We start from the raw sequence: 26321 nt of genomic DNA, 5'->3' as shown, positions 1-26321 counted from the left end.
AGCTGGGAGCAGCGAAAACCCTTTGCGGAGGCTTCCCGTGCCCGCTGGAGTTAGGATGCCAGGGCGTTTGATTTGCACCTACTGAGCCCGGAGTTCCTCCCCGGCCCTGGGAAGGGCTTGCAGCGGCGGCGGCGGCGGCGGCGGCGGCAGCAGCGGCAGTAGCAGACGGAACAGCAGGCTCTCCTCTCCGAGGGGGGGCGTCGAAGCGCCCGCGCTGGGCTCCCGCCCTCACCCTCCGGCGCTCCTGCGGCCCCAAGCCACCACCTCGTAGCCCGCCTCCTTCCTCTTCTCGCCGCGAGCCCCAGGCCCGGACGCCTCTAAGATCGGACCCGCGCGCCCCGGATGCTTGGGGTGCCCCGGCGCGCCCCCCTACAGGCGCGACGCGCTGAGTGACCCGGAGGGGGCCCGAGTTCGCCCCAGGAGGGGCCCCCGGCCTCGGGACCCCGCGCCGGACCTGCTGGGGAGCCGACGATGTCCGCGCAGTCCCGGGCATTGACGCGCTCGACGCAGCCCAGGGAAGGCGGCCGGCCGCTGCCCGCCGAGCCCTAGGCGCACAAAGCCCGCGCCCGCCGCCCGGCCCCGGCGCCCGCCGACGACTTTGCCGCCTGCTCCGCGTCTCTTTGTCTCCACTTGGGGCGGGAGCCCGACTCTGGGATTTCGCTGCGAGAACGAGCTGGGGGGGCCGGGGGCGAGCTCTCGGTTTCCCGGCCGCCCCCCGCTCGGGCTCGGCTCCCCCCTCCCCCGCACCTCCCCGGCCCGGGCTCTCGGCGCTTCCACGCTCTCGGAATCACGACCCCTCCCTGCCATGTATCCGCAGGGCAGACATCCGGTGAGTAATTGTAACTCGGTTTATTTAAGCATCTATCATGGCAGGGTAAACGAGGCAGTTTATCTGGCACCTCCATTTTGCTTGTTGCTACCTTTATGGTGTGTGTGTTTGTGTGTGTGCTCTCACACAAAGGGGATGCGGCCGGGGGGCGCCGTTGAGAGAGGAGGTTAATTCCGCGTGAGTGGCGCGGGGGGCTGCTTGTGTTCCAGGGGGAGCTGTTCACGCGGTCCCCGGCCCCGCTCTGAAGTCTCCCAACTCACCCGGCTTGTCTCCCGCCCCCACCTTAGTGGGGAGAGGGAGGCCCTTGGTGAAAGGCATGGGAGCCCCGCTGCCGACGGGGAGAGATGGGGCGCCCCCCCTCCGCCCCGTCGGAGAGCTGAGAAACTTGCTGGGAAGGTTCTGGGCTGAGGGTGGCCTCTCTGGTTGGGCGCCGTTGGGGAGGGGCCGGGGCCGCTCTGAGCGCCGTCTCATGCCCCCGCCCCCTCCCCTGTCTTGTCTTCGCGGGCTCCAGGCTCCCCATCAACCCGGGCAGCCGGGATTTAAATTCACGGTGGCTGAGTCTTGTGACAGGATCAAAGACGAATTTCAGTTCCTGCAAGCTCAGTATCACAGGTAAGGCTGGTGGGGGCCGCCCCGGGGCTGACGGGGAGGGGTGGGTCCCTGCGCGGCTCCTGCCATCCCCCGCGGGGACGGCGGGGGCTCCCGACCCAGGGGCGGCGGGGCAGCCCGGGCCTCCGCCTTTTGTTTCCCCTTTCGGAGCGCGCCGCCTTAACCCTTTACTGCCCGCAGCCGCCCGGCTCCCAGCGCCGCCCGTGGGGTCCCCGATTGAGGGTCTAGGTCGCGGCGAGCGGGTTCACTACGGGTTCTGGGTGTCGGGAGCCAGCGTCAGGGTCCCACTCCCCTGCGGCCGTGATAAGTCCTCTGGCTCGCGGGAAGTTTCGAATTGTTTCACATCCCCCTCCCCACGGCGGGGACCCAAATCCCCCCGCGTCCCCAGGCTGTGGGATAATAGGGGCGCCCCCGGAGGGTGTCAGGGAAGTGGAAAAGTGGCTCTAGAGGCCCTTAGGGTCGGGGCCTCAGAGGAGGCTGTCCAGGCGCCACGCCTGAGCCGGCTCCTCCTGCCCTCGCAGCCTCAAAGTGGAATACGACAAGCTGGCAAACGAGAAGACGGAGATGCAGCGCCATTATGTGATGGTGAGATGCGGCCGCGGGCCTGGGGGACGGTTGGGGCGCCGACCCCGGCCCGGGGCGCGGCGTGGATCTGGGGAGATGAGCGCCAGGTCCCCACCACCGCCCAGCCGCAGGGCGGCCCTGGGAGAGGGCATAATCTGGTCTTGCCCTCCCCTTCCCCAGCTTCCATTGCCGGGGCCACGGAGGAGGATGAGTGAGGGGAGGGGCAGAAAGAGAAACCCCAATTCCAGGCCGGAGATTTCTGTACTATCTTTGTGTGCCTTTAATTTGTGTTTTGAAAGTTTCCCAGGGGCTGATTGCCATTGCTCTATCTTGGCTAGTAAGATGGGATTGGACCAGCCCATGTGAAATTAGGGTTGGTAAAAATCTCTCTTAGTGACCTCCTGGGAGTGTTTGGAAACTTTTCTGCTTTGCAGCTGGGATCTAGCCAGAGTGGGACAGAAGCCCTCCTTCCCCAGGGTGTTGTGAGGAGTGGAGAGGCCTTATAAAGCTCTCTGCCTCCACTCCCCTCCTCAGGGATCCCCCAGCTGGGTATCTTGTCCACGCTGGGGCAGTAGGCAGACTGTTTTCCTTTTGCCCAGCAAGTTTTAATCTTCATTTGTGAGAGGGCACGGCTCCTGCACTGCTTTCCACATAAGAGGCCTTCGACACAGTGCTAAATAACTCTCAGAGGACAAGAGGGTCCCAGTGTACACACGATTCCCTGTTGAACCTGAACCTTGTATAAACAGGATATAGGGCACATGTGGTGCTTGTAGGAGGGAGGGCCCAGCTCCCCTTACTACCACATATATAACGTTCTGTTGAGATGAGAGGAACACTCGCCCTTGTCAGCTCTTAAACCGCTCTGTAAGCTGGCTTTGGGGTTTGATTTAAACTTCTTTAGCAAATGTATCGTAAAAGTATGATTTGGCCAAAACCTTTCCAAGAAAAAACTGATTTTGAAAAATGATCAGATTTCTGTGTTGTCTGTTAATAGCCACTCTTTTTACTTTTAGTACTATGAGATGTCCTATGGCTTGAACATTGAAATGCACAAGCAGGTAAGTGCTTTTCTCTTTTAAAAATATATTTCATTTTTTAAAAACTTATATATGTGGACTTCTTATGTTCTCTCTTGTTTGAAAGTGAGCCTGGTTCTTCGATTCCTCCCCCTTCTCCTTGAAGAGTGAATGGATCCAGTCCTTGAAATGCAAGGTCTGAGGCTTTGCTGATTTTTTTTTTTAGACACGTTGAGCTTTTAGCATTTGAGCTTGTGAAATTAGTCCTGGTTTTGGATCTTGGTGGAGGATAAAGGACCAAAGGGAAAGTTGTACCTCCAGGATCTGCTTTACAAACTCCTGAAAGCCCCAGAGGTGGCTGGCTGCTTTTATCTGTTTTAATGTAAAATTCTCAAGAGGAAATGCAGGAGGATTTTTTTTTCTTTCTCTTTTTTTTTTCTTTTTGCAAAAATGTGATGTTCTGCCTTGATAAGATTAAACTTCAAGAACCTTAAAAGCCAGGCTGAGCTGTCGAAATTTAAGGGAACGAAGCCACTAACTGCTTAAAAATATAAAACCAGAATGAAATACAACTTCAATGCCTTGCATTGACAAGGTGGCTTTCTCATCTCTGTCTCGATTTGAAGGCGGCTGAATTCCCATTTTACAGAGAAGGAAGCTGAAGCTCCTGGGTGAAGTAACTTGCCCAGGGGCAGCCTAGCCAGGACTTTTGAGATGGCTGGGGGTTGAGCTCAGCTTTGAAATCCTGAAGTCAAACCAGTTTAGCTAGTGTGGTGTCGTTTGATGGATATGTAAACTACCTGGTATTGTCACTCTTCTAATAACAGTATACCTCAAACTGAGCAAATACAAACACCCTTTATCTGAGTGCATATCAGTAACTAGTCCCGGTGCTAGGCTGGGCTGTGGGAGAGGCCTGTTTGTGTATTTGTGTTCTGAGGAAAGGCTGCCTATAATTTGGCTTGGCCAACGATTAGAGTTGACTTGGCACGTATAAATGGAGCAGGCAGGCCGGTTGTTCTTTTTAACAATTGGTGTTCATGAAATCTCAGAAGGCTGTTGACTCATTCTAGCCTTTGGTGACTGTGACTTGAATGGATTTTCTGCTCTAAATTAACAGTCATTTACAAGGTTTCAATTTTGCTCTTTAAGGAGGCAGGACCCAGAGCAGGTGAGAAAGGGCAGGTGACCCTGGAAAGTGGGCAGATTCCTACCCACTCGAGTGGCTTCCTGTAGAGCCTTTGGGATCTGTAGTTTCCTTTCCCCTCCTGGAGGGAGCCCCAGTGTTGGGTGAAGGGAAGCCAGAAAGGAGCCTGAGTTTATTGAGCAATGTGTGGGAAGCCAGCTTGTGGCTTCCTGAGGGATTAGTTAGTCCCTTAGGAAGGCACATGAAGGCTACCATGTTTTTACTTCTTGACACACAGAAATAATAAACAGACAGGGCTTTATACGTAAAAATATTTTTCCTTGGAAAAATAGAATAGAGACAGGTTCTGCAACTGGAACGGGCCAGGTCCCGGAAGAATGCTTGAAATGGAACTGGGGTCCCAGGTGTTTCGAGGACCTTGGGGTGTATGCAGGGTGCCACTTCCTCCCTTTGTCTGCCCTCTCTTAATTTTTTTTTTTCTCAACGCTTAGTATCTTGGGTGTGTTTAAAGAGGGTAATTGCACCCAGGTTTAAAATTTATAGCAGCAGTTATTGTAAGAGCTTGGTAATTAAGGTGTAATGTCTCGTTGCATGTTGAGGTCTGCATGGGTGGTGTTCCGCATGTCTGTGAATGAATGGTGCTTTGGCACTAAGAATCCACCTTGGCTCGCAGCAGATCTGTTCTGTGAGTCCTGGGGATGCTGTGAACACAGGAAGAGTTAAATATCTTAACGCATTTGGTGGTGGGGTTTATATAAAGAGCAGCTGTGTACATCTGGGATTTCTGGCCATTCCCCAAACAAGGTTCTTAAGGGGAGAATGCCTGGGGTTTGGCTACATTGTCTCATTTAATCCTCTCAGCTGCCAGTGGTGGATAGAGGCATTCTTTGCCCCCTTTTTATAGGTGAGGAAACTGAGGCCTCAGGGAGGCCAGGAGGGCAGAGCCGGGACTCAAATCCAGCCCTCTGGTTTCCCCACTGGGCACTTTACCTTGCTTGCCACTCACCTTTGCCCTCTAGCCCGAGTTCCCAGCCTGAACGTGTGTGCTCTGAATGCAGTGGCTTTGCAAGCTTATGGCAGTCTGTGAGTTGGGTGAAAGCACCCTGTGGCTGTGGAGGAACAAAGAGGCAAGGAGGTGAAGAAACCTGTGCCTTGAAATGCAACCCTGACCTAATGGAGCTGGCCACTCCCTAGGTTTTCAAGGGTTCTGTAGAAGAAAGCCCTGCCACTAATTGTAGTGTGGGTCTTGGGTGCATTTGGCGAATGGTGGTTAGGCCTGAGCAAACAAGTTTATCAGCTGACCTGTTTAGCGGTTGACTGGTGTTTTATCTGCACACACAATCAAGTGACTGGAGTGCTTGAATTATTCATGCAGTGTCCTGCCCTCTAGACTTGACTGTTCGTGTGATTACATCTGCCTGGAACAAACAGGCTGGATTCTTCGTCTTTAAGCTGGGGTGGGGGTGGGGACTGTCTGTACTTTTATATAATAGATGATCTATAGAGCTAGCACCTTGGGAAGCGTGGCAGTCCTCAGCCTGCGCGCATACACGCACACGCACTCCACCATCACCACCACATATTTTTTTAAAAGCTCTCCTTTGCTGGCTTTATGGGAAATGCCAATTAGCTGGGAACCTTGAGTCCTGCCAGATGGGCCCGGGTATTGACAGAGGGCAGCTGATGAGGTGCGTCCAGCCCATTTTTATTTTACTGAGAGGTTAAACTCACTGTGGCTGGCTCCTTCTCTGGCTGTTTCTCTGTCTCTCTCTTTTTCCAAGCTGTCAAAATCCCAGAGAAATAATAAATGGTTTCTCCTCCTACTCTTCTGCCTCCCTCCCTAATTATGGTAAAGCAAAGATTACAGAATCACAGGCCTGGCCCGGGACTTCAAGAGGTCACCCACCTCCACCAAGCCCCCTGCTTCCAGGCAGAATGTCAAGGGTGGTTCAGAGAGGCTGGGGAGGCATTGATGACTGACCGGCTCATCAGTTGCCATCTTGTTTGTGCAAAGGCTTTCCAGTGTCAGCCACAAATAACAAAGCCAGCTTAGAACCAGGGGCCCCAGAGTAATTGCCATGCATTGGATTTGAGGCACTGGCGCTCTGAGAAGCTGGGTCAGGCAGCCTTTTCACCCACTGTTGGTGAGCACTGATGTTTTTGAAAGTGGACTTGAGCCATTTTGATTTTGGGGCAGTGTCGTGCCAACACAATACAGTCACCTTTTTCTGTGAACTAAACAACCTTTCCTGTAAGTTTCTCTTTGAATCCTGGAACTGGAAGAGCCCTTTGGCTTCTCATGCAAACTTTTCAAGTTACAGATGAGGAAACGGTGGCCCAGAGAAGGGAAGCTTATGTACTCAGTCATACAGTCCCACGTTAGTGGTAAAGCTGCTACTGCTGCTTCCCTTCCAACCCAGGATTCTTTTCTGTAAGACTCAAGAAATGAAGAGTGCTCCTTTTCTAATGTATTCTGTGTCTTTGATTACTATTGCTTCTTTCTGTGTTATTATCCAAACAGGCTAAGGCTACAAAACTGGCCCCACCAAAGTCCAAAGTGCCCCATTTCAGGTTGTATAATCATATCGCTGAACCCTTATTGTCCACAGTCCTGTTTTGAATTGCCAGCTATTTGCACAACTAATGATTTGATGTGTGTAATAATAATACATAATGCATAACTAGCAATCCCAGAGGAAAGATTCACAGACAGGGAAAGGTGGTACAACCTGTGAACTTTTTACCCTAGCCATGGGGTGCCATAAACACAGGGCTGAGGTGGGAAATGGAAAATCCCCATTTGTCACTCCCCTCCCCTCCCCACTCTGGATCTTCTCATCTAAATGATAAGGGGCTCACCTGGAAGATCTTGAGGCACACAGAAGTTTTGTGACCACGGTGAAGGTGCAAGGTACAGGTGGCCAGAGGGAGCTACCAGGCAATGAGGTTACAAAAGACTATGCCAAGGAGTTGAGCCTATCTTGATAGGAGAATGTGTGACCACTTGCAAAGTAGAAGGGGTCAAAGGTCCTTAGACTAGGGAAGTGCCTATTTGTGTGGCATCTGAGTTGAGCTGTGAATTTTTTTTTTCTTTTTTGCCAGAGTGCTAGCATCCAAGAACCCCCCACCCCGCCCCCATGCCCTGGTATCTGTCTTGACTTTTCCTGCCATATTGATCTTCCCTAGAACAGACTGTAATCACGAGTCCTCTCACTGAGTGGGTGCCTGCCTCGCTCAGCTTTGGGGTCTCCTGGGCTCCAAGCTCCCTGCATGCTGTCTAGCTAGAGGGAGGTTGCCCCACCCCTCAAGACTGCCTTTGGACCCCTTTTCTCTAGTTGCCAGTGGGAGTGGTAGAGTGGGGGTTTCAGTGCTGTTGGGGTCTTTTCCTTCTTGTGCATTTGTCATTGAAATGACCCTGGGAGATGAGCAAATGGCCCCTTGTCCTTACTTTACAGATCAAGGGGTGGGAACCTGGCTCCTAATTCAGGACTTATTCTCTGAACTCTCTTGGACCAGGAGCCCATGGCAGACGTGGAGTTCTTCCTTTCCTTGTACTCCTTCCCACCTCGCGGAGGAAGGCTCTAGGCTGTTTGTTTCCATTTTGTTGAAGGAGTGAGTCAGTCAAGGAATAAATCTCCTTTTGCTTTCTACGTGGGAGAATGTCGTTCTATCTCATTGTTTGTACAAAATACTGGGACACCAGGGGCAAAAAGGTGACAAAGACCTAAGCTTGGCAGTGTTTTCCTCTGTGATCTGGCACTCATTCCTCATCTCATTTTTGTAGGTATGAAGGAAGCCCCTCTGCTGAGGTGTCTATAGCACTTAGTATGTAATAGGTGCTCAGTAAACATCTTGGTTTTTCTTCAAAATTTACTCAGGTTATCTGAGAGTAGAGTTCCGATTCCCTGAGCCCTGTGAGTAGGAAGTGGGGATTTTAGTTGTGGGCTGGCCGCCCGCTCTGCAGGCTTCCTCCTATGGCCCAGCATCCAGTTTCTTCATCAGTGAAATGAGGGGGTTGGATTCATTCCCAAAGCAGTTATTAGGGGACTGGGATGTGCTGGGTGTGGGCAGGGGTTGGTTACACAGCCGAATAAGACACCATTCCCTCTGCGGGGGAGTCGGATGTCTAAATAAGTAATTACAATGCAGTGAGGTAAGTGCTAATGTGGCCCGAGTGTCATAGGAGGAGCACCCAGCACAGAACAGCTTATTCTTCCTGGGAGAGGAGAGTCGGGTGAGAGCAGACTTCACTGAGGGTTTTACTTGACACGAGTCTGAAAGGGAGGGTAGGGTTTATGAGGCAGAAGTCAGCAGCCGAGGCCCCTCCAGGGTGGCAACAGCTCGCTGCAAGGCAGTGAGATATGTTCTGGAAGCCACACGTCTTCGGAATGATGTGGGGCGGGGACTGCACTTGGGAAGTGAGGCGAGGTGGTGACATTTTGCAGCAGAGCGATCTCCAAGGCCCCTCTGCCCTTGCAGTCGCAGCTCCCAACCCGGTGGCTCCCTCCATCCTTGCATGGCTGGCTCTCCAGGGCTGGCCTGAGTCCATCTGCCGCGGGGTGGGGGCGGGGGCCCGCTCTGGGCTCTCTGTGGCCTGCTCTGCCTGCTTTCCTACCGTAATAGGCTGCTTTGAACTTTATTCCCCAAAGTGGCATTGTCTCCTTTCTCATATTGGTAATTCTGTAATGACTGGTTATGACCCGCCCCCTCCCCCATATTTAATTCTCATCAGCCCAGCTCTCCACTTTGCTATTAATGATAGCAGCCAGCAAAATAGCTTTCAACATGCCATTGACAGTCTGGTTTAAGAGAGCACTTGAAGTAGTGCTAGACAGCTGAAAGCACCCATAATTGTGTACCAGAGTGAGAACTGCGTGCTCAAGGGCCTTGTTTTTATATGCTTAAAGGGACAATATCTTGTTTTCAACAAATGCTCTCTGAGACTCACAGCCAAGATGCTTTCTTCCTTTTTCTTTTTCCTTTCTTTTGGCTTTCTCTTCTCTTTCAGAATACATATTTAAAAAAAATTCTTTATAAAATAATTGTTCCCTTCAAGTTGGGGTTAAGGAGAAACTTAAGGAAGGGGGAAATGTCCTGCCGCCATGTAAGCGGGGAATATTTGGTGGGTTTGTTGTTTTGAAGCATCGTCCTTTGCAGGCAGCAAGCTGTGGGTCAGCCTTGCCCTACTGAGGGTCCTTAGGACCTTGCGTTTCTCAAGGAGGTAATGGGAGAGTCTGAATTCGCATCAGCACTGATTTTGAATTCTTTTGTTTGCTAAGGATGTTGCACGATCAGTGGGCTGCGGAGCTGTCACTGTGAATGTTTAGGCAGAGGCCACCTTCTGGGGGAGGGCTGGAGGAGAGGGGTCACCTTGTTGGAGAGTCAGGCCAGGACCGCTAAGGAATCAGATTCTAGGAGACTGTTCGCTGCAGAGTTGATGGCCCAAGAGGCCCATGTGGAAATCAACAGGGTGGGTGGGGCAAGGACTTGTATTCTTAAGTAGAGGTTCATACCAGGCTTGGAGGGTTAACCAGGGGGCCCGTCTAGTCCACCCGGCAGATTTTATCTGAGAACAAATACTTTTCTCCCCTTCACACCAGCCGACTTCATTATTGCTTTGAAAGTGCAGTCCTTTGGAAGAGGTTTCCTTTGCCTCTCTGTCACCAGAGCCTCCCATTGCCAATGTGTCCTGTGAAGGGAGAAGAGAGAAGCAACTTCCCATCTGTGGGGCCTGAGAGGCCAGGGAAACCCTATTGGGGCCTGAAGTCTATGTTGTCCTGTTCTCTCCAAGGCTGGCTGCTCTGGTAAAGGGCAGGAGCATGGGTGGGCTTGGCTCGCGTGTCTTAGGTGGTTCCTTCCGTCACTCACCGTGTGAATGATAGGATCCAGTGTTCTGGCTGCTGCCACCACCAAGTAATCCCAGGGGAAGTACTTTCCTGAGGACAAACTGTTTGAAAAATTTGATCTTCCAGGTATTATAGATTATAATGCTACGGCCCCTTAGAATTTCTGTAGCACTTGATTGCAAAGCAGATTCGACATTTTCATCTTAGCAGCTAAAATAATGGGTATTTGGGTCCAGGACAGACAGACACCAGGATAAAAGCATCGGAGCTACCCTGAAAGCTTGGGGTGTGAAGATGACCTGTGTACTAGAGGGCTGTGTTCTCAAATTGGGGTCGGGGAATTGAGGCCTGTGCTGTGACAGGACTGTGAGTTCCATGAGGGACAGGACCATTTTGTATTTGTTTTCACTAAGGGTCCTGAACCCTGAGCAGTGCCTGGCCCATACTGGATACACAGTATGCATTTTGTGGGGACTCAAGGAAGGAAGGTAATATTCCAGCTCAGGGTTCTCTCTGACCCTGAATAGTGTTATGGACTCTTTGGGAAGGATAGAAGCTTTCTTAGTTTTCTGACAGAGGCCTGTAGGCTGCAAATGTTGTGATTGTAAAGGTGTCATGAACCTTTATTTAAAAGTGTCTTTAATGTATCTTAGGCATCTTTTTCTTTCATCTCACACTATGGACAGTTTAAGTGCAAAAGGGGAAGAAGGCAGGGTGGGGATGCGAAGAGATAACTGGGAGGAAGAGATAACAAAGCGGAGATGGGGAAGAGACAAGTGCTGAGTGGGTGAATTGGTAAACTCGGCTTGCCATGCCTTGGCTGTTTGGGCATGGAGTTCCAGGTGTTGTGGCCTTATCTCATGAGCCTTTTAAGTTTGACTATTGTTCACAGCTCTTCTGCTGCTTTTTTTGTTTGTTAATTTTGAATGAAAACTACCGCAGGCCGATAGAAGTTTCTTTTTCATTTGCGCTGGAAGGCTGACCCTTTCCTCAAATGGAGACTCAAATGCAGAAGAGCTCTTCCCACTAGTGTTTTAGCACCGAATACCAAATGCAATTTGGGTACAGGAGAGGGCTGTCCCTTCCTGGTCAGCCATGAAGACTTGAGGTTTAGACTCCACCACCCTGCCAGCTATATGACCAAAAGGTTGGAGGAGGCGGCCTTTCACCCACTCCCCAAATCTTTCCCTTGGGCTAGCCCTCGACAGGTCTTTGCTGAGTTTGGATCAGAAACTGGTTAATTCTGATAATACTGGCAGGGGCATGCTTTGGAACCGGTGATGCTTTGTGATTTCTGCTGGGGAAAATGAGAAGAGGAAGGCAGTTCAGTGCGGACTAGTGGACAAGGGATGGGAGTCCATTCTAGCTCTCTGGTAGGGGTGAAGTACAAGAACTTCTATTAACCTTCCTGGCCTCTGTCCAGGAAGAAGTAGGACACTCAGAGGGCTCAGAAGCAGCAGGTGATGCCAGATGGTCTGGAGTGAGGGTCTAACTGGTCGGGTGGGATAGAGGAAGAAGGAGCAGGGGAGACAGTGGAAGTGAGCCTGTTGGCACTGATTGGTCAATAGGTCTTTAGCTTATCCTTAAACCCTTACCTGCTGCTTTTCCTAGAAGGAGGCCCCTTCCTCTGATCTCTCTCTCCAGTGAAGAAAGCTAAAGTCCAGTTTTTATTTTGCTTTGCCTAACAGCAGAAGTCCTGGGGAAAGACAGGAAGAATTGAGATTGATGGTACAATCCCTGTCTCCCATCCCTCAATCCCTGGGATTTCATACTTTATCCCAGAGAAATGGGGGCTCTCCATGAAGCCAGACTTGAAATGGGGGAGAAGCAGCCTGGTTTAGAGCTCAAAAGACGTGCCCCTCCCCTGCAGGGTCCTGCCGATGTTGGCCTGGTGTCGGTCTCCATGTCACCCAGTCCTTGTGTGTGGCACCCACAGGCCTGGCCTGCAGGAACTTGAGAAGTGTCTAGGTACCCCTTTCTTTTAGCCTTTTGGGTTTTCTCACTATTCTCTTACCTGGTTTTTTACCTTACTTCTCAAGAGACCCCTACCCAGCTCTTCCTCACTATCCATTTGCCCAGGGATATTGGACAAACTCCCTTCTTAAACTCCCAGGATGTTGAATGCCCATTGGGCCTACTGGGTGATGGGTGGGGTGGGTTCCCAACAAGCCAGTTTTTCTTGGCCAGTGGATTCCCTTTCTCCCTCAGAAGATCACAGGTTCTTGCCAGGTGATCCTGGAGAGTTAGGTGTAGAGCACCAGAAGCTGGGAGATTTGTCTTCGTGGCTAAGAGGTTGGCTTTGGAGTCAGACAAGTGTGGGTTTGAGTCCCAGATCAATTCCTGTTGGTGTGTGACTTTGAGCAGACTGACCTCTGTGATCTCAGTTTGCAGTGGAGATGATAATAACACCTGCCTGTTGTGGCAGTGCTGCCCAGTGGAACTTTCTTCAGTGATGGAAATGCTGTATGTCTGCATTCTTCAGTAAGGCAGCCACCAGCCACGTGTGGCTCTTAAGCACTTGAAATATGGCTACTGTGACTGAGGAACTGAGTTTGAAATTTAATTTTAATTAAATTTAGCTAGCCATGGGTGGCTGGTGGCTTCATAAATTGTACAGTTACAGTTATAGGGAGTGCCATGAAGGATGCATATAGCCTGCTTAACACAAAACCTTGCACATGGAAAGGCTGAAGCAAGGTATTCTCACAAGGGGACAGAGTCCCCAAATTGTCAAGGCCTCAGACATAGAGGACAAGATCCTTGGTTTTGCATATGTTGTAAGATTTCTCAGAGCCCTTTCCCATATGTGACTTGTTGGCTCTACAGTCCTGCAGTGTAGGCATCGTGGGCGCCACGCATCAAATAGCAGCACTGACGGTTAAAGAGGTTAAGTAACTTGCTAATTGTTGCACTGCGGACCAGTGGCCAGTTCAGAACTGGAAACCAGGCCTGCTTCCCTCGTGGACCTCAGTGATCTTTATCCATAGGCCATATCAAGATGAGGTCTTCTGTGGTCTTCCCACATGTCCACCCCCAGACCACCGTACTACAGGCATCGATTCCAGTGCTGGGAAGAAACCAGATGAAACCTTTAAGAATTCAGTAAAACATGAGCGTCAGCCACATGTGGATCAGGGATTCCCACCCTGGGCGCTGCTTACATTTGGGGCTGGATAATTTTTTGTGGTGGGGTTGTACTCTGTGTTTGGGATGTTTAACAGCATTTCTAATCTCTACCCACTAGTTGTTGTTATCAGTGCCCAAGTTGTAGCATCCAAAAATGTCTCTAGACATTGCCAGAATCCCTTGGGGGAAACAATTACTATTGGTTGAGAGGCCTTGTTATAGAGGAAGGAGTCTGGCTCTAACCTGGGAGATTTGCTTACCACCTGGTCTTCCTGTGTGACAGCTTCTTGCCCTCTCTGGGCCTCATTTGACTCATCTGTAAAATGAGAGGTCAAATGGTGTGGCTTGAGAGGAGGTCAGTTTGAGAAGGAGCATATCATATAAAATAAGTTTCTAAATGACTGATCTTGATTTTCATAGCCTAAGAAATGCCATCACTCCTGCCTTCCTTATTTGGAGAAAGAAGACCCTCTAACCCTTTTTATTTTAATTTACGGAAGAGGTATGCTCTTTGGTTGTGAATAAGATGGTAGGTAGATAGAATGGGGCTCTGTCTCTGCCCCTCACCTTATTCTTCCCTCATGCCACTTGGGTTTTCCAAAGAGTCCCTGCCCTTAAAAAGTCCTAGCTAGCATTTCATTTGTAGTGCTGACCTGATGGGGGGAGACCCCCAAAATTTAATGAGCTGTCTCTGCAAGGGTAATATGACTTTTACAGCCTGTTGAGGGGCAAGGGGAGATTTGCATAATGTTCCAAGGGGGATTAGGTGGCTGGGGGTTGCCATGGCAACCCCACAGGGATGAATTGAGAATTTTTCCTCCTGGCAGGAGTTGGCCAGTGGAGTCTGGGAAGGTGGGGGAGGGGGCAGGGGGTTATCTGAGGGGAGGGAGGAGGGAGAAGGAGAGAGGGAAGGGTGGGGGTGGTGTGCCTGGGATGAATGGGCAGTGTTGGGGGAACGTGTAATCTGAAAAAGCACTCCCTGTTCTGTCTGTACAAGCAAGCTCTTTGAGAGCCATCTCCCCCTACAAGTAGGGGTGGGAGGCAAGCAGAGTTTAGTGTGTTTGGGAACCAAGAAATTAAAGTGAACAAATATTTAAAGATTATTGGATCTTGTTAACAGGAAGCCCGGTAGATGGAAACTGGAAGTCTGAGGAATGAAACTCTTAGAGTCCTAAAGCCAGGAGGGACTTGAGCTGTCATCTGGGCCCTGTGATGTCTGCCTCCAAGTCTCTGTTGGGTCTCCATGGAATGCTCCCAAGGGCAGGGCACTCACACAGCACCTAATTCATTTTTGAGAGCTCCGATTATTACACTGGACTCAGATTGGACTTCTTTATTCAGAAACTGAGGCCCAAGTGCAGGGTGGATCTGGGCTAGGAATGCAGGACTCTAGACTGTATGTTGCCACCTGTTTCCGGGGTTGGGTTGCCTGGATGCATGCTAGCTTGGCCTAACTATCCCCAGTTCCCTTACACTGTAGACCCCTGGAAGAAAAGGGGAGGTGGGATTCCTTTCAGGGAAGTGTGCAGAAGGGTCATCCCAACCCCAGCAACCCCAGAGTCCCTTGCCGTTGATTGGTCGTAGCTGGGGAAGGGTGAGTGTGTTTCCTCCTCCCTGCCCTGGTTCCTCACTGTCATCCTCACCCGCCTGTGAAGGGCACAGGGGCTGGTGCCCAGAGTGTCCTCACAGGCCGGCTCAGGCCAGCATCCCCTTCCCTCCCCCAGGAGACAGATCCTCAGGGTCACGCTGAGGGGGCTGGGCCTTTCTTGTACCAAGTCCTCCCAGCATAAAGAATTCAGCAGGCTTCCTCGGAGGGCATAAATATTTAATGGCGTTGTAGTTATATATAATTTGATCAATATGTCAGTGCTAAAAGGGCCTTTAAGAAGGCTCACCTGTCATTGAGTGATCTGTGATGTGAACCTTCACCAGCCCCTCCAGTAGCGGGAGGGGCTACATTTCCCAAGGCTGCTGCATGGATCATTTGTTGACCCTCCTCCCCTTCTTATATTGTAGCACTGCTTTCCCTCAGAGCTCATGGCGTGGATGGAACAGGGCCTGAGAACCCCACCCCAGCTTTTGTTGGCTGTTCCCCGGCCCCCCCATGGATTTCTTCCTCTGTTGATAAAGCACCCACTTGCTTTATTTCAGTGTTCTTTGAGCTCGGCCTAAGGAGAAACTACCTGGCAAGGAATATCCTCTTTTAGTCAAATCATTGAGGGGCTATCCATTTAGTATTGCCTAGGAAATGCAATGGGATATTTTAAGTTAAAATTGCCCAGACGTGGTATTCTGAATCTGGGTGATTGGCGCCTGGCTGCTGGGAGGCTGCTGGGAAGGTTGGGGCCAGGGCCACCTCTTTCTGCACAGCCTCCCACCCCAGCCTTTCCCTGCAGCTCTGGGATTTAAATCAAGATGAAGCAGACTCTCTTCAAACTCCAAGGACTCAGTCAGAGAAGTAGGTAAAACCTGATTAAAATTTAAGAACCTCAGAGCTGACTGAGACGACACCCCTAAACACACACATTTTCTAGAGGAGTAACCTGAGACCCAGAGGCCTGCTGCGATGAAAATCGTCACTTCCTCATGGCTTTGCAATGTAACTCACCTTTCAAATGGGCAGGTCCCTTGCTCATCTCATCTTTCACACACATCTGCAAACAGTCTCCAGACTCACAGTACCGTGCTCTTTGCATGACACTGCCCTGATTTTCCGAAGAAGAAATCCTCATTTCACAAAGGTAACTAGAAGCCTAGTAGCATGGGATGGCCGCTTGCCTGTCTAACAGACGTGGAATTACTTCCCGCTGAATGCAACAACTTGGAAAACCCTGACCTGGTTGTCTTAGCCTCACCAACCAGTCTTCCCTTTTGAATCACAGAAACTGCACAGTAGGGGCTTGACACTTAGAAATATGATATCATTGTTCTTGCCTAGAGGCTTTTCCACAGTGAAGCGCAGTTTTGCTGATGGACAGATTTGAATGGCTCGTGCTCTGAAGACTGGTCCTTGGGACCCAGCCCAGGTCAGCCAGCTGCCCAGCCACCAGCCGGCATCCATCCACATCTCAAGGTGGCTTGGCTCTTCTCTGCTGGTCTTTTGTAAATTCATGTGATGCTCTGTTTTATGGATCTTTATGGAGGAAATGATAAGCTGCACAGCAATTCGGGAATATTTAGTGTTCTAAAACTCTAAATTAGGGCTCCTGGATCTTATACGTTATCTAGTTAATCCCTTCATTTTGCAGACAACGAAATTAATGCCTAGAGAAGGGAAGTGATTTGCCCAAAGCCGCACAACTAAATGGAGGCAGAATTGGAGGTAGAAGCCAGCTCATCTCTGCGTGGCATTGGAGCATAACACACTCTTTAAAGGGGCAGTTTTCTCTTCTCCTTGCCTTTATTTGGCTGAGGTTAAAAGGAATTGTGCATTCAGAGTCCACAGGTACACACGACAGGGCAGTTTAAAACTAACTAGCAGACAGACTGTCTGGTGGAAGTAGCTCTCGACGATGTGTTGAGCACAGTCACCTAAATTAAAAATAAGAGCAAGGACTGGCTGGGTGCTGCAAGCCCAGGAGCAGGAGGTTGCTGGCGGGTACAGATCAAGAGCAGGCTCCATCTGCCTTAATTTAGTGTCTTGGGTCAAGGGCCAAGGATGTTCTGAAGTAGCAGCAGACGTGAATACTAGACTGTGGTTAGAGAAATAGACTTTTAGAATGCTCAAGTACCCTCGGTTTACAGCAAGATGTTCAGAGGTCCTGTTTTAATGAGGAGATGATCATGCAAATGGGAGCTACTAAGGCGCATGGAACAGATTGCTGTTTGGGAAATTACACTTGCTCCCCACTATCTTGTTTTCTGTCATTTATTTGCCTAACAATCTCGACAGAGATGCAGGGCAGATGTTACTCCCAGCGCCCAGTTGGTAGTGCAGATTCCAAATGTAGCAGGACCTCTGTCCCCATTTCTCTGAACTGCTTCTCTGTCTGTATCTAGTAGATTAGTTCCTTCTGAGGAACAATGTTTTTCCACCAACAAAGCGCCTGCTTTGAACCATACTTGAAAAGAAACTTTCAAAGGCGGCATCAGCCTCCCTGAACACCTTTTCCAAAGTGCTTTCCAAAGGGAGCCGTCTTCTCACCGCCCACCACCTCTCAGGTTCGCTTCTGAAGACCTGACTCAAAAGCAGTGGCTTTGTGGGACCGAGACGGAGGGAAGGATGGAGGTTGGCCTCTGGAAACTACAGCCACCTTATTGATAATGGATTGCGCCAAGTTGCCAAAAGGAGTTTTCCAACATATGATCGAGTTCCAGTTTGTGATTTGTGATCTGTCCCAATTGTTGAAGTCACACTTGATTTTTTTTTTTTTTCCTTTTTTGGAACTGATGTTTAGAGCTTGTTTGAGTTGGATCCAATGCTGTTTTAACAGCTGTTCTAATCAGAAGTGCTGTCAATTATTAACCTTAATGGTGGTTTTTCTTTCAAAAATATTTCTCTAAGCTCTCTTGAAATGTCAAAATTCGGCTTCTTGGTAGGAAGTCGTTTAGTGAAGTCACTTAATGGCTGGGCATCAGTTTCCCCATCTGAAAAGTGGAGATGTTGACAAGCGCCTTCTCCGCGGGGTTATTGTGGATGCACACATGGTGAGTTGGGTGGGCGATATCAGCGGTCATTACTGTTGTTAGGAGGGCTTCTGTTAAGCCAGCTTTCCCCTCCCCCAAGCGCCACCCTCCAAAAAATGAACATTTCTTTAAAATGTTGAGCGAACAGCTTTCCTGTTCATGCTTTGACTCTGCAGAGTGCAAGCAGCCCATTCTCAGGATTGGGCAGCCTTTGTAGAGATGGGGGAGGCCCAATCCCTGCTTCCACTTTGTGGGGAGACCCCAAGAGGGTACTAGCAGATGATGGCACAGTGACAGCTGGGAGGGATGGGATGTGCTTGCTTCATGTCCCTTTCCCAGGGGAGGGGCTGGGTTTACATTGGGAGAACTTTTACCGTGAACCAGGAGGTTCTCCCAACATAAGCCCAGCCCCTCCCCTCTGCCTGCCTCAACCCTACACAGTCCTGTCTGGTGACATGCCAAAGTCCTTCCTGCTATGCAGAGAGGCCTTTCTTCGTCGAATGTGGGCCTCAGGAAAGACAGGCTGAATGCCACTACCCCAGGCTTGTGGAAGGTTCTGTATCTGTGTGGCATTGTTGTGATAGCCCTCAGTTGATGCTTGTTTGTGGTGTTGGGAGGCAGGAACTACTTTAGGAGGACAGAGGGGTGAGAATGAGAGAGAACTTGCCCTGAGCCACCCAGCTGTGGTCACCTGGTGGCCCGGATGGCTACATAAATCCTGGGAGATCCCTTGTCCTCATAATCAGAGTGAGCTGGGCTCCGGACCAGCCCTATGGGAAGATCCTGTCTGTGGGAAGCCTTTGGCCACGTGTTTGCTGAAGGGTGTGGGGAAGGGCAAGGTCAGCTACTTTTCTTTTTTGTCAACTCCCAAGACCCTGACCCTTGGCCTGTTTGCCAGTGGAAGGAGGCCATAGCCAGAACCCTTTTATAATCACCCTGCTCCGCCTGCTCTCCCAGAGACTGTGAGAGTTAATAGTTGCTGAGGAGGCCAGAGTGACTGGGGATGTTCTGACCTTGCCCCTGCCTTCCTGGCCGTGGGGAGGAGCAGTGGCCAGGGACCCATCTAGGTGGCTTGCGATTGGCCTGGCTTGGAGGTGCCACCCCACCCCGTCGGTGAAGAGCTTGGGCCACTGGCCACCAAGTGTATGTCAACACTCCATCCACCACAGCCCCTCCCACAGATGCTGCCCATGCTGGGGCAGGCCCAGATCCACAGCCAGGGGTCACTGCAATATGAAGTCTCAATAAATGCAGAGATGCCAGTGATACTATTCTTTGGGCCAGACATTTACGGAGCACCTACTGTGTGCCAGACACTGGTCTATCGTTGTTTAAGATAACAGGCCTTGGACCAGTGAGCTTCCTAAACAGTAAGGTTGGTTTCTTTTGTTGATTTTTGTTTGCTTTTTGTTTTTACATATCTTTCTATTCTTATTTGGTGCATGAACTCAAAGGTGAGCAAACTTGTTACTCTGCAGGTTTGGAGTGAGGTGCAGCCTATGCTTGTTTCTAGAACTCCTGCCCTATCCAACCCGGACTTTTTTGCTTCATTCCCCGTTCCTACTGTCAGTTGATTTAGGCGAGGAAAAAATAAGCAGAGTGAGGAAGGACTCTGTTTGGGAGAGCTCTTCCCACTTAACTAGATTAACAATTTATATAATGATTATTTAGTAATCCTCCTGGGTTCCTTAGAGTATGAATGACGGGTGTCTAGTGGGTGGAGAAGCCAGGGATGCTGTTAAAAGCCCTACAGTGCACAGAACGGGCTCTACACAGCAGTGAATGATCTGACCTCAGATGTCAATAGCATGGTGTTTGAGAAACCCTGATGTATGGTGTCCTGGCTAGAGTGCCCCACACGTGTGTCAATGTGGAGTCCCAGTGGGTCTGAGCTGGGCAGTTTGGAAGTGGGGACCATTGTTGACACAGTTGGCCTGGGATGTGAGTGACAGTCCTTTATAACAGGAATTGTCTCTCCCCAAATGCCAACAGTGGTGCTGGCTGGGAAACACTGACTCTGTTCCTGAGGAGCTAGAGTGTTCTAAGCAGAAAGCTGACAGCAGTGATTCCTGATCCTCTCCCTGCCAGGAACCCCCACTGTAGCGGACGGGCTCTGTAGGTTGGCGAGCCCTTCCACTGTGGCTGGCAGCCCAGGACACAGGCCTATAAAAACCCATAAGGCTCTTTAGTTGATGGCCTGCCTTTCCACAAACCAGAGGCGTCCTCTTTAGTGGCCAAGGGTGGAGGGGGTGGAGGGTGTTAGCCCCAGGAATTCTCCCGAGGTCCAGGGTCTATTTATGCGCCTTCAGATTGTTTTTATTTTAAGTGCACAAGGATTTCTCATCCAGAATCATTTGACATGCAGATGATCACAGATTTTTAAAGGCTGTTGTCATGGTTTTGTCTCTGAAAGATTGCTATGCGCTGATGAAAGCTTTGAAGCCAGCTTTGGGACCTCAGTCCTGGCGGGCTCAGGATTCAGAATGAGATAAGAAACGCAATTCTGAGAGTCTGAGAGTCGTCTGTCAGTGGTTCTAGGCCTTTCTATCTGGACTCAGTTAACCCTTATAGCACCACTCTTGATCTGAGATCTAAAGTTTACATAGGATGCTGGTAGAAACTGTTGACTTTCTAAATGCAGTCTTTTCTAGGGTGTTGGGAGATGAGGCAGAGAATTGATCTACCTTTCTAAGATTGACTTCTGTGAGGGATTAGGGATCGAATGAATTACATCTTTGAGCAGCTTCTTAGACAAGGCAATGTTATATCCTAAAAAATGAAGTGTTGGCTGGGCATGATGGCTCATGTCTGTAGTCCCAGCTCTTTGGGAGGCCAAGGTGGGCAGATCACTTGAGCCCAGGAGTTTGAAACCAGCCTGGACAACGTGGCGAAACCCAGTCTCTACAAAAATACAAAAATTAGCTGGGCATGGCAGTGAACCTATAGTCCCAGATATTTGGGAGGCTGAGGCAGGAGAATCACCTGAGCCCAGGAAGTCGAGGCTGCAGTGAGCCAAAATCATACCACTGCACACCAGCCTGGGTGACAGTGAGACCCTGTCTCAATGGGGAAAAAAAAAGAAAGAAAGAAGGCTTAATGGTAGGATTTTAGCCTGGTAGCATATATATGGGGGAGGGATTGATCTTGGTGAGGGAGAGGCTAGTCCCAGGGAACCCTTTGCCACATAGGACCACTTATCAGCTTTGTCCCATTTATCTGAGAGCTCGTGTCCTGTTGGCACTGGGCACCAGTGGGCAGAGCAATTCCTCTCTCACTAAACTGTGTTTCACTCTTACAATGGGTTTTGCTGGGTTGTTGGGGGTGATTTTCATTTCGTTTTGCTTTAATTAGGGATTCCATCCAGAGGATGCAAACTATATTCTGAACCAGACACGCAGACCACCTCTGATGGAAATTGGATCTCCCTAAAATGTAGGCAGCCGGGCTGCGAGGGAGTTGAAAGAGATTTCTTCATGCTGTGGATTTAGCTAGAGCCTCCTGGCAGGAGGCTGACTGAGGGCAGAAAGGATGGAGCCCTGTGGAGAGGGGCTGTGGTTTGGGGGGAGTTTGCATTTCCATTTGTCTGTGACATTTCAGTGACTTGATTTATTTGCCTGAGCTTCATGTGGTCTCCTTGCCTTTGCAGACAGAGATTGCGAAGAGACTGAACACAATCTTAGCACAGATCATGCCTTTCCTGTCACAAGAGGTAAGACCTTCTTTTATTATTTCTTCCTTTTCTTTCCAAATCAGCCCAGTGGCTGGTGGGGTCTCACTGGAGCCTGAGCCCCAGCCCCAGACCCAGCCTCAGCCCCTGTCCATTCATACTGACTGAGCTGATAACCTGGAGATTTCCAGAGCCTTCTCCGGCCAGTCTGGAGGCAGGGGGCCATATCAGAGGGACCATTTGCTCCTTCTTCTGGTAGAATTGTTTCTCTGCCATCGCCTGAGTCCAGAGATGGGGGTTCTGGCATGCAGCCTAACCATCGGTGGGCAGTGGGTGCCTCTTTCCCATCCAAACTAGCATCCCCAGCCCAAAGGGGACCTCAGTTCCTGGTACAGAGTGCCCTTGCTGGGAGCATGACCAGGTGGTCATGTCACCTTCTAAGCCTACCTTCCAAGGGACCTCCATTTGGGACAGCAGCTGGACCAGTGGGTGATTTGAGATAAATGCCTACAAAGAAGCCCCCTGGTGCCGACCAGACAGACGGGCCGACTTTAGTGGGCTCTGTTTCTGTCCTCTGATTTAACTCCAGCCAGGGCAGGCCCTGCCCTCTACTCCACTCAGTGGCTGGGACCATGTCAGCTCCCTCACGGATTCCTAATGGTGACCAGTAAATGATTGAATTAATATATGAGAATCAGATATGGCAATGCCCTCGGAGCTTGCAGCCCACTAGGAGAGAAAGCTGTGTATGTGGCTGGTACTACCTCAAGGCCAAAGGGAATTAATGCAACCACTTTTTAAAATAGACTTTATCTTTTTAAGAGCAGTTTTAGGTTGACAGAGATTTCCCATATCCTCCCCACTATCAACATCCTCACCAGAGTGGTACATTTGTTGAAACTGATGAATCCATATTGACACATCATCACTCAAAGTCTGTAGTTTACATTAGGGTTCATTTTACCACCTTTTCTTTCTGTATCTGTTTATCTGGAAACATACTTTGTTTTCTCTCTATTTAGACAGGTATGGATAAGGTATATGTAGACATACTTTTCCCCCAAATCCTTTGACTGTAAATTGCAGATATCCTGACAATTCACCACTAACTACTATAACTGCATCTCCTAAAAACGGATACCATCCTTCATGATTACAGTATTGTTACCATGCTTAGAGAATTAATAATCATCGTGTAATATCATCTGATATCCAGCTCATACGCAAATTGCATGGAAAAATTTGTGTGTGTGTGGTTGACTAATAGCCATCTTTTGGCATGCATCTTTATTTTAGAACTTAAAAGGAAGTTTCAATTACAAAACTAATACATGCTCATTGAAAAAGGTCTAAAGGAGAAAGTAAAATCGCCTGTCACCCTCCCCGCTACTTGTGTCCTGTGCCTGTTCAGTGGGGCTCCTCTGTCTGCTCTGGACCTCTCTGAGAGGCCCTGCCAGTGCTGCACAGCCCGTGACCTCCTCTGTCCAGGAGAGTGGCTGCATCTAACGCACACCCTCTTCCCTCTAGCACCAGCAGCAGGTGGCGCAGGCAGTGGAGCGCGCCAAGCAGGTCACCATGACGGAGCTGAACGCCATCATCGGGGTACGTGGACTCCCCAATCTGCCTCTTACCGTGTGTATAGCCCTTTTATTCCTCTCATTTATCATAACCAGAGATTGACCCTGACCTTAGCTGGCCTCAAAGAATGGCGGCCGCAGAGCTCCGGCTTCTACAAGCACCCCAAGGGCTTGGACCCATGTAGGGCTGTTTCCCCCTTGGCTCCCAGTTGCCTCCTAGTCCTCAAACTAAAGGGGAGCCAGACAGGCCTCAAATCCACCTCTTCAGCCATCTGCCTCATCTTCTACTGGCTTTTGGTGTCCTTGCCATTGAGGAGGGTGGGGGCCTAGGGTCACCTTCAAGGCCAGGCCAACTGGCCATTACCTGGCCACCTCCTCACACTTACCCCGGGGCCTGTCTGCCTCCTCCCTGGCAGAAGTCTGCCCTTCTTTGGCCACCTGGGATCAGAACAGTCTCTGCTGTACTGTTGATGTGCATCGTGCTGTGGAATTTGGGTTTACGTCTTGCTGTCCCATGCGCGAAGCTGCCTGGCTGAGCATTCATCATGTATGCTTGTGAACTCCAGCTGGGGAGCCGAGACTGGTTTTCCTGACTTTCTAGAAGTCCCATCTCCCCTTTACACAGGAAGACATACCCAAGAGTGCTCTGTGAGGCCCACTTCCGGACTGGCCCCTTAGTGGAAAGGGGAAGCTGGGTCTACCTGGCTTATATCTTTAATGCATTTCTTAGGTTCAAGTGGCATCTTTCTCCTGCTTGCTGCTTTGGTGTGAGGCTAGTGACATTTAAGATAAGCACCTGAGGAAGAAGAGTCTTTCTAGTGTGACTTTGGGCAAGGCTCTTACCCTTGGGGTGTACCTGTCCATCTTTCATCTCTGAAATGAAGGGGGTGGACGGGATCACTGCTTCCCAGTCCACAGAGGAGCTTCTGGACGGTACAGATTCAGGGGCACTTGCCCCAGAGGTCTTTTCCATAGGACTGGGGTTGGGACTGGAAATCTGTGTTCCTAACGATTTCTAGATCATTGTGAAGTGTAGATAGGCTTGGGAAGCAGTAGACTGATTCAACTCTAACATTCTGGGAACCTGGTTGGTCTTCTTTCCTCTTCCTGTTCTCATGGGAAGTCATTATTTCAAGGTGGAACTGAAGGCCCCAGAATTTTCCTCTGCTTGGTGGGATACATGATGACTCTTGACTTTTCTGCCTGGGGCAGAAACCTGGAGGTCTGTGTTTTAGTCATGGTTCTTCCCCCATGTGACCTTTGGCAAGTCCCTTCTCTTCCTTGGGCCTCAGTTCCTTTATCTGTAAAGGGAGAACGTACACCGGCTCATCTCTTTGGGCACTCCTGACTCCTACCAGGAATGCTGGGAGGCTGGAATCACAGAATGACGCTTACGGACACCAGCCCTTCCATCATGCCGTCAGGACCCGTGATGGTTGCAGAGTCCTTTGATGAAGGCAGCCCAGTGGGTTTGTCCTTCTGGGCTGAGCCCATAGGGACACTTCTCAGTGCTGCTTGGGCGGGTGGGGGATGCAAGCATTGGCCTGGTTTGAATCCTGGCCTACTGTGTGGAATGGACAGAGAGGAGTCTTGAAACTGGAACGTGAAGAAGTGTTCAGTGCTGGAAGGCAGCACCCCAAGAGGGGAAATCATGATATTTTAATGTTTGAAGTATCATCAGAGATCATCTAGCCCAGGGATCGTCAACCTTGACACTGTTGAAATTTGGGTCCAGATCATTCTTTGCCATCCTGTGCATTGTGGGATGTTCAGCAGCATCCTTGGCCTGTAGCCACTAGATGCCAATAACACCCCGACACTCGTGACACCCCAAAACATCTCTAGACGTTGCCAGATATTCGTAGAAGGCAAAATGGCCCTTGGTTAAGACCTCTGATCTAGCTCAATGCCCTTGTTTTACAGAGAGGGGAAGTGATTATGATGTTTAGGAGCAAAGCCAGGCCAGAGGCCCAGGTGGCTGACTCACAGCCCAGGGCTCTTCCCCTGGCCCTGGTGCAGCCCTGGAGGGTGGCCTGTGTCATCTGTCTCAGTGACCAGCTCTCAGCTTGGTGGTGGTTCTGCTAGTGGTAGCAGGGGGCTGCAGGGGTGGGACATACCTTGTGAATTCTGTTTTCTGACATTTCTCCTCTTCCAGCTCCTCACCCCATCCCCTTTCAACCATCTTCTTGAGGTTTCCAGGCCAACTCCTCCTAGCCCTGCGGTGGCCACAGCAGGGTCCCCTCTCCCCCTCTGCCTCCCTCTTTGGAATTAAAATCTTCTTATGAAAATAATTTTTTTTAAGTTTTAAGAAAGGAGTAAAATTGGGGGAGAAGCACTGCTTGGATTAGCTGTACTTCCTTTAAGTAGTATTTAGGAAGCTACAAGTTAGGTTGAGGCAGCTCGAGGCAGACATTGGAATTCAATTAAAGCCAACGAGTGGGGCCTGTGACCCCCATTTTCAAGGTAATTGCTTCTCCAGCTCCGAGTGAATGCAGCCATTGCCCTGTCATTAAGCAGGCAGCCGTCTAATCACTGCGCCTGACAGAGCCTCACAAGGCAGGAATTACGGACAGCCGAGGTGTGCTCGCGCTGGGGAGCCGTGCTTGACTGCACTGCAGTGAAGGAGGCCGCTAATCTAGTCAGGGCGTTCTTTATCTCCTGCTCGAGGAGAGCAGAGAGCGAGCCTGCAGGTGAGCTGCCTCTGGGAAGCGAGGTGAAGAAGGATAACGGGGTGCAGAGCCATGGGCTGAGCAAAAGGGCGGGCATCCTGGCCCCAGCAGGAAAGGGCAGGAGAGAGAGGGTCCCAAGAGGCTCTTGGCAGCTTTCAGTGGCTACCCCCACTGCACTGTTGGATTTGCTGCTCTGGAAGGAGACACAGCCTGGCACCCTGGTCTTGGACTTAGAGGAGGGCTTTGGGCAAGTCACTTTGTTCCTCCAGGCCTCAGTTTCTCCATCTGCCCTAATTGTTTAGTGGCTTTCTTGCTCACTGGAGTTGAAAGATTCTGAGGTTGTGGCTCAGCTCAACTCAAAGAGAAATCAGATACCTCCAGCATTGGCAGGAAGGTAGCTAGTGGCATATTTATCATGAGGATTAGAGTATTCCTGGGGTCTTCCTTCCTGGTGAGAAAGGGCAGGATCCAAGGTCAGGATGGTGTGTGTGAAAAGGGGAAGGAAAGACAGATAGAGGGAACCAGGCTCTCGAGCCAAGCCTACCCACTCCCCTGCTGGATGGACCACAGGGAACTCAAGTGTCTACCAAGGGAAGAGAGGTGGAAGATTGTCTCTCTTCCAGCTGGGGCCTGGCAAGACTT

General features: G+C 50.4%; 1 protein-coding gene across 22 annotated transcripts in view; it reads left to right on the top strand.

Moving 5' to 3' along the window:
* The first annotated feature begins 700 nt into the window (after positions 1–700).
* The window catches only part of TLE3 (TLE family member 3, transcriptional corepressor), a 49081-nt gene continuing 23460 nt past the window's right edge, over positions 701–26321 (top strand). For 14 of the 22 annotated variants that reach the window (XM_054450692.2, XM_054450688.2, XM_054450683.2 and 11 more), the window contains exons 1-6: positions 701–829; positions 1341–1441; positions 1960–2023; positions 3019–3063; positions 21413–21475; positions 22961–23035. In XM_054450692.2, coding sequence (XP_054306667.1) covers positions 806–829; positions 1341–1441; positions 1960–2023; positions 3019–3063; positions 21413–21475; positions 22961–23035 — 372 coding nt within the window. In that variant the 5' untranslated portion in view covers positions 701–805. Of the gene's footprint in view, positions 830–1319; positions 1442–1959; positions 2024–3018; positions 3064–21412; positions 21476–22960; positions 23066–26321 lie in introns of those variants that run through there. The other 8 variants (XM_054450689.2, XM_054450680.2, XM_054450678.2 and 5 more) reach the window with 2 other exon arrangements.

Source organism: Pongo pygmaeus, chromosome 16 (assembly GCF_028885625.2).
Source record: "Pongo pygmaeus isolate AG05252 chromosome 16, NHGRI_mPonPyg2-v2.0_pri, whole genome shotgun sequence".
Classification (NCBI taxonomy): domain Eukaryota; kingdom Metazoa; phylum Chordata; class Mammalia; order Primates; family Hominidae; genus Pongo; species Pongo pygmaeus.
This window is presented reverse-complemented; position numbering and strand designations above follow the sequence as displayed.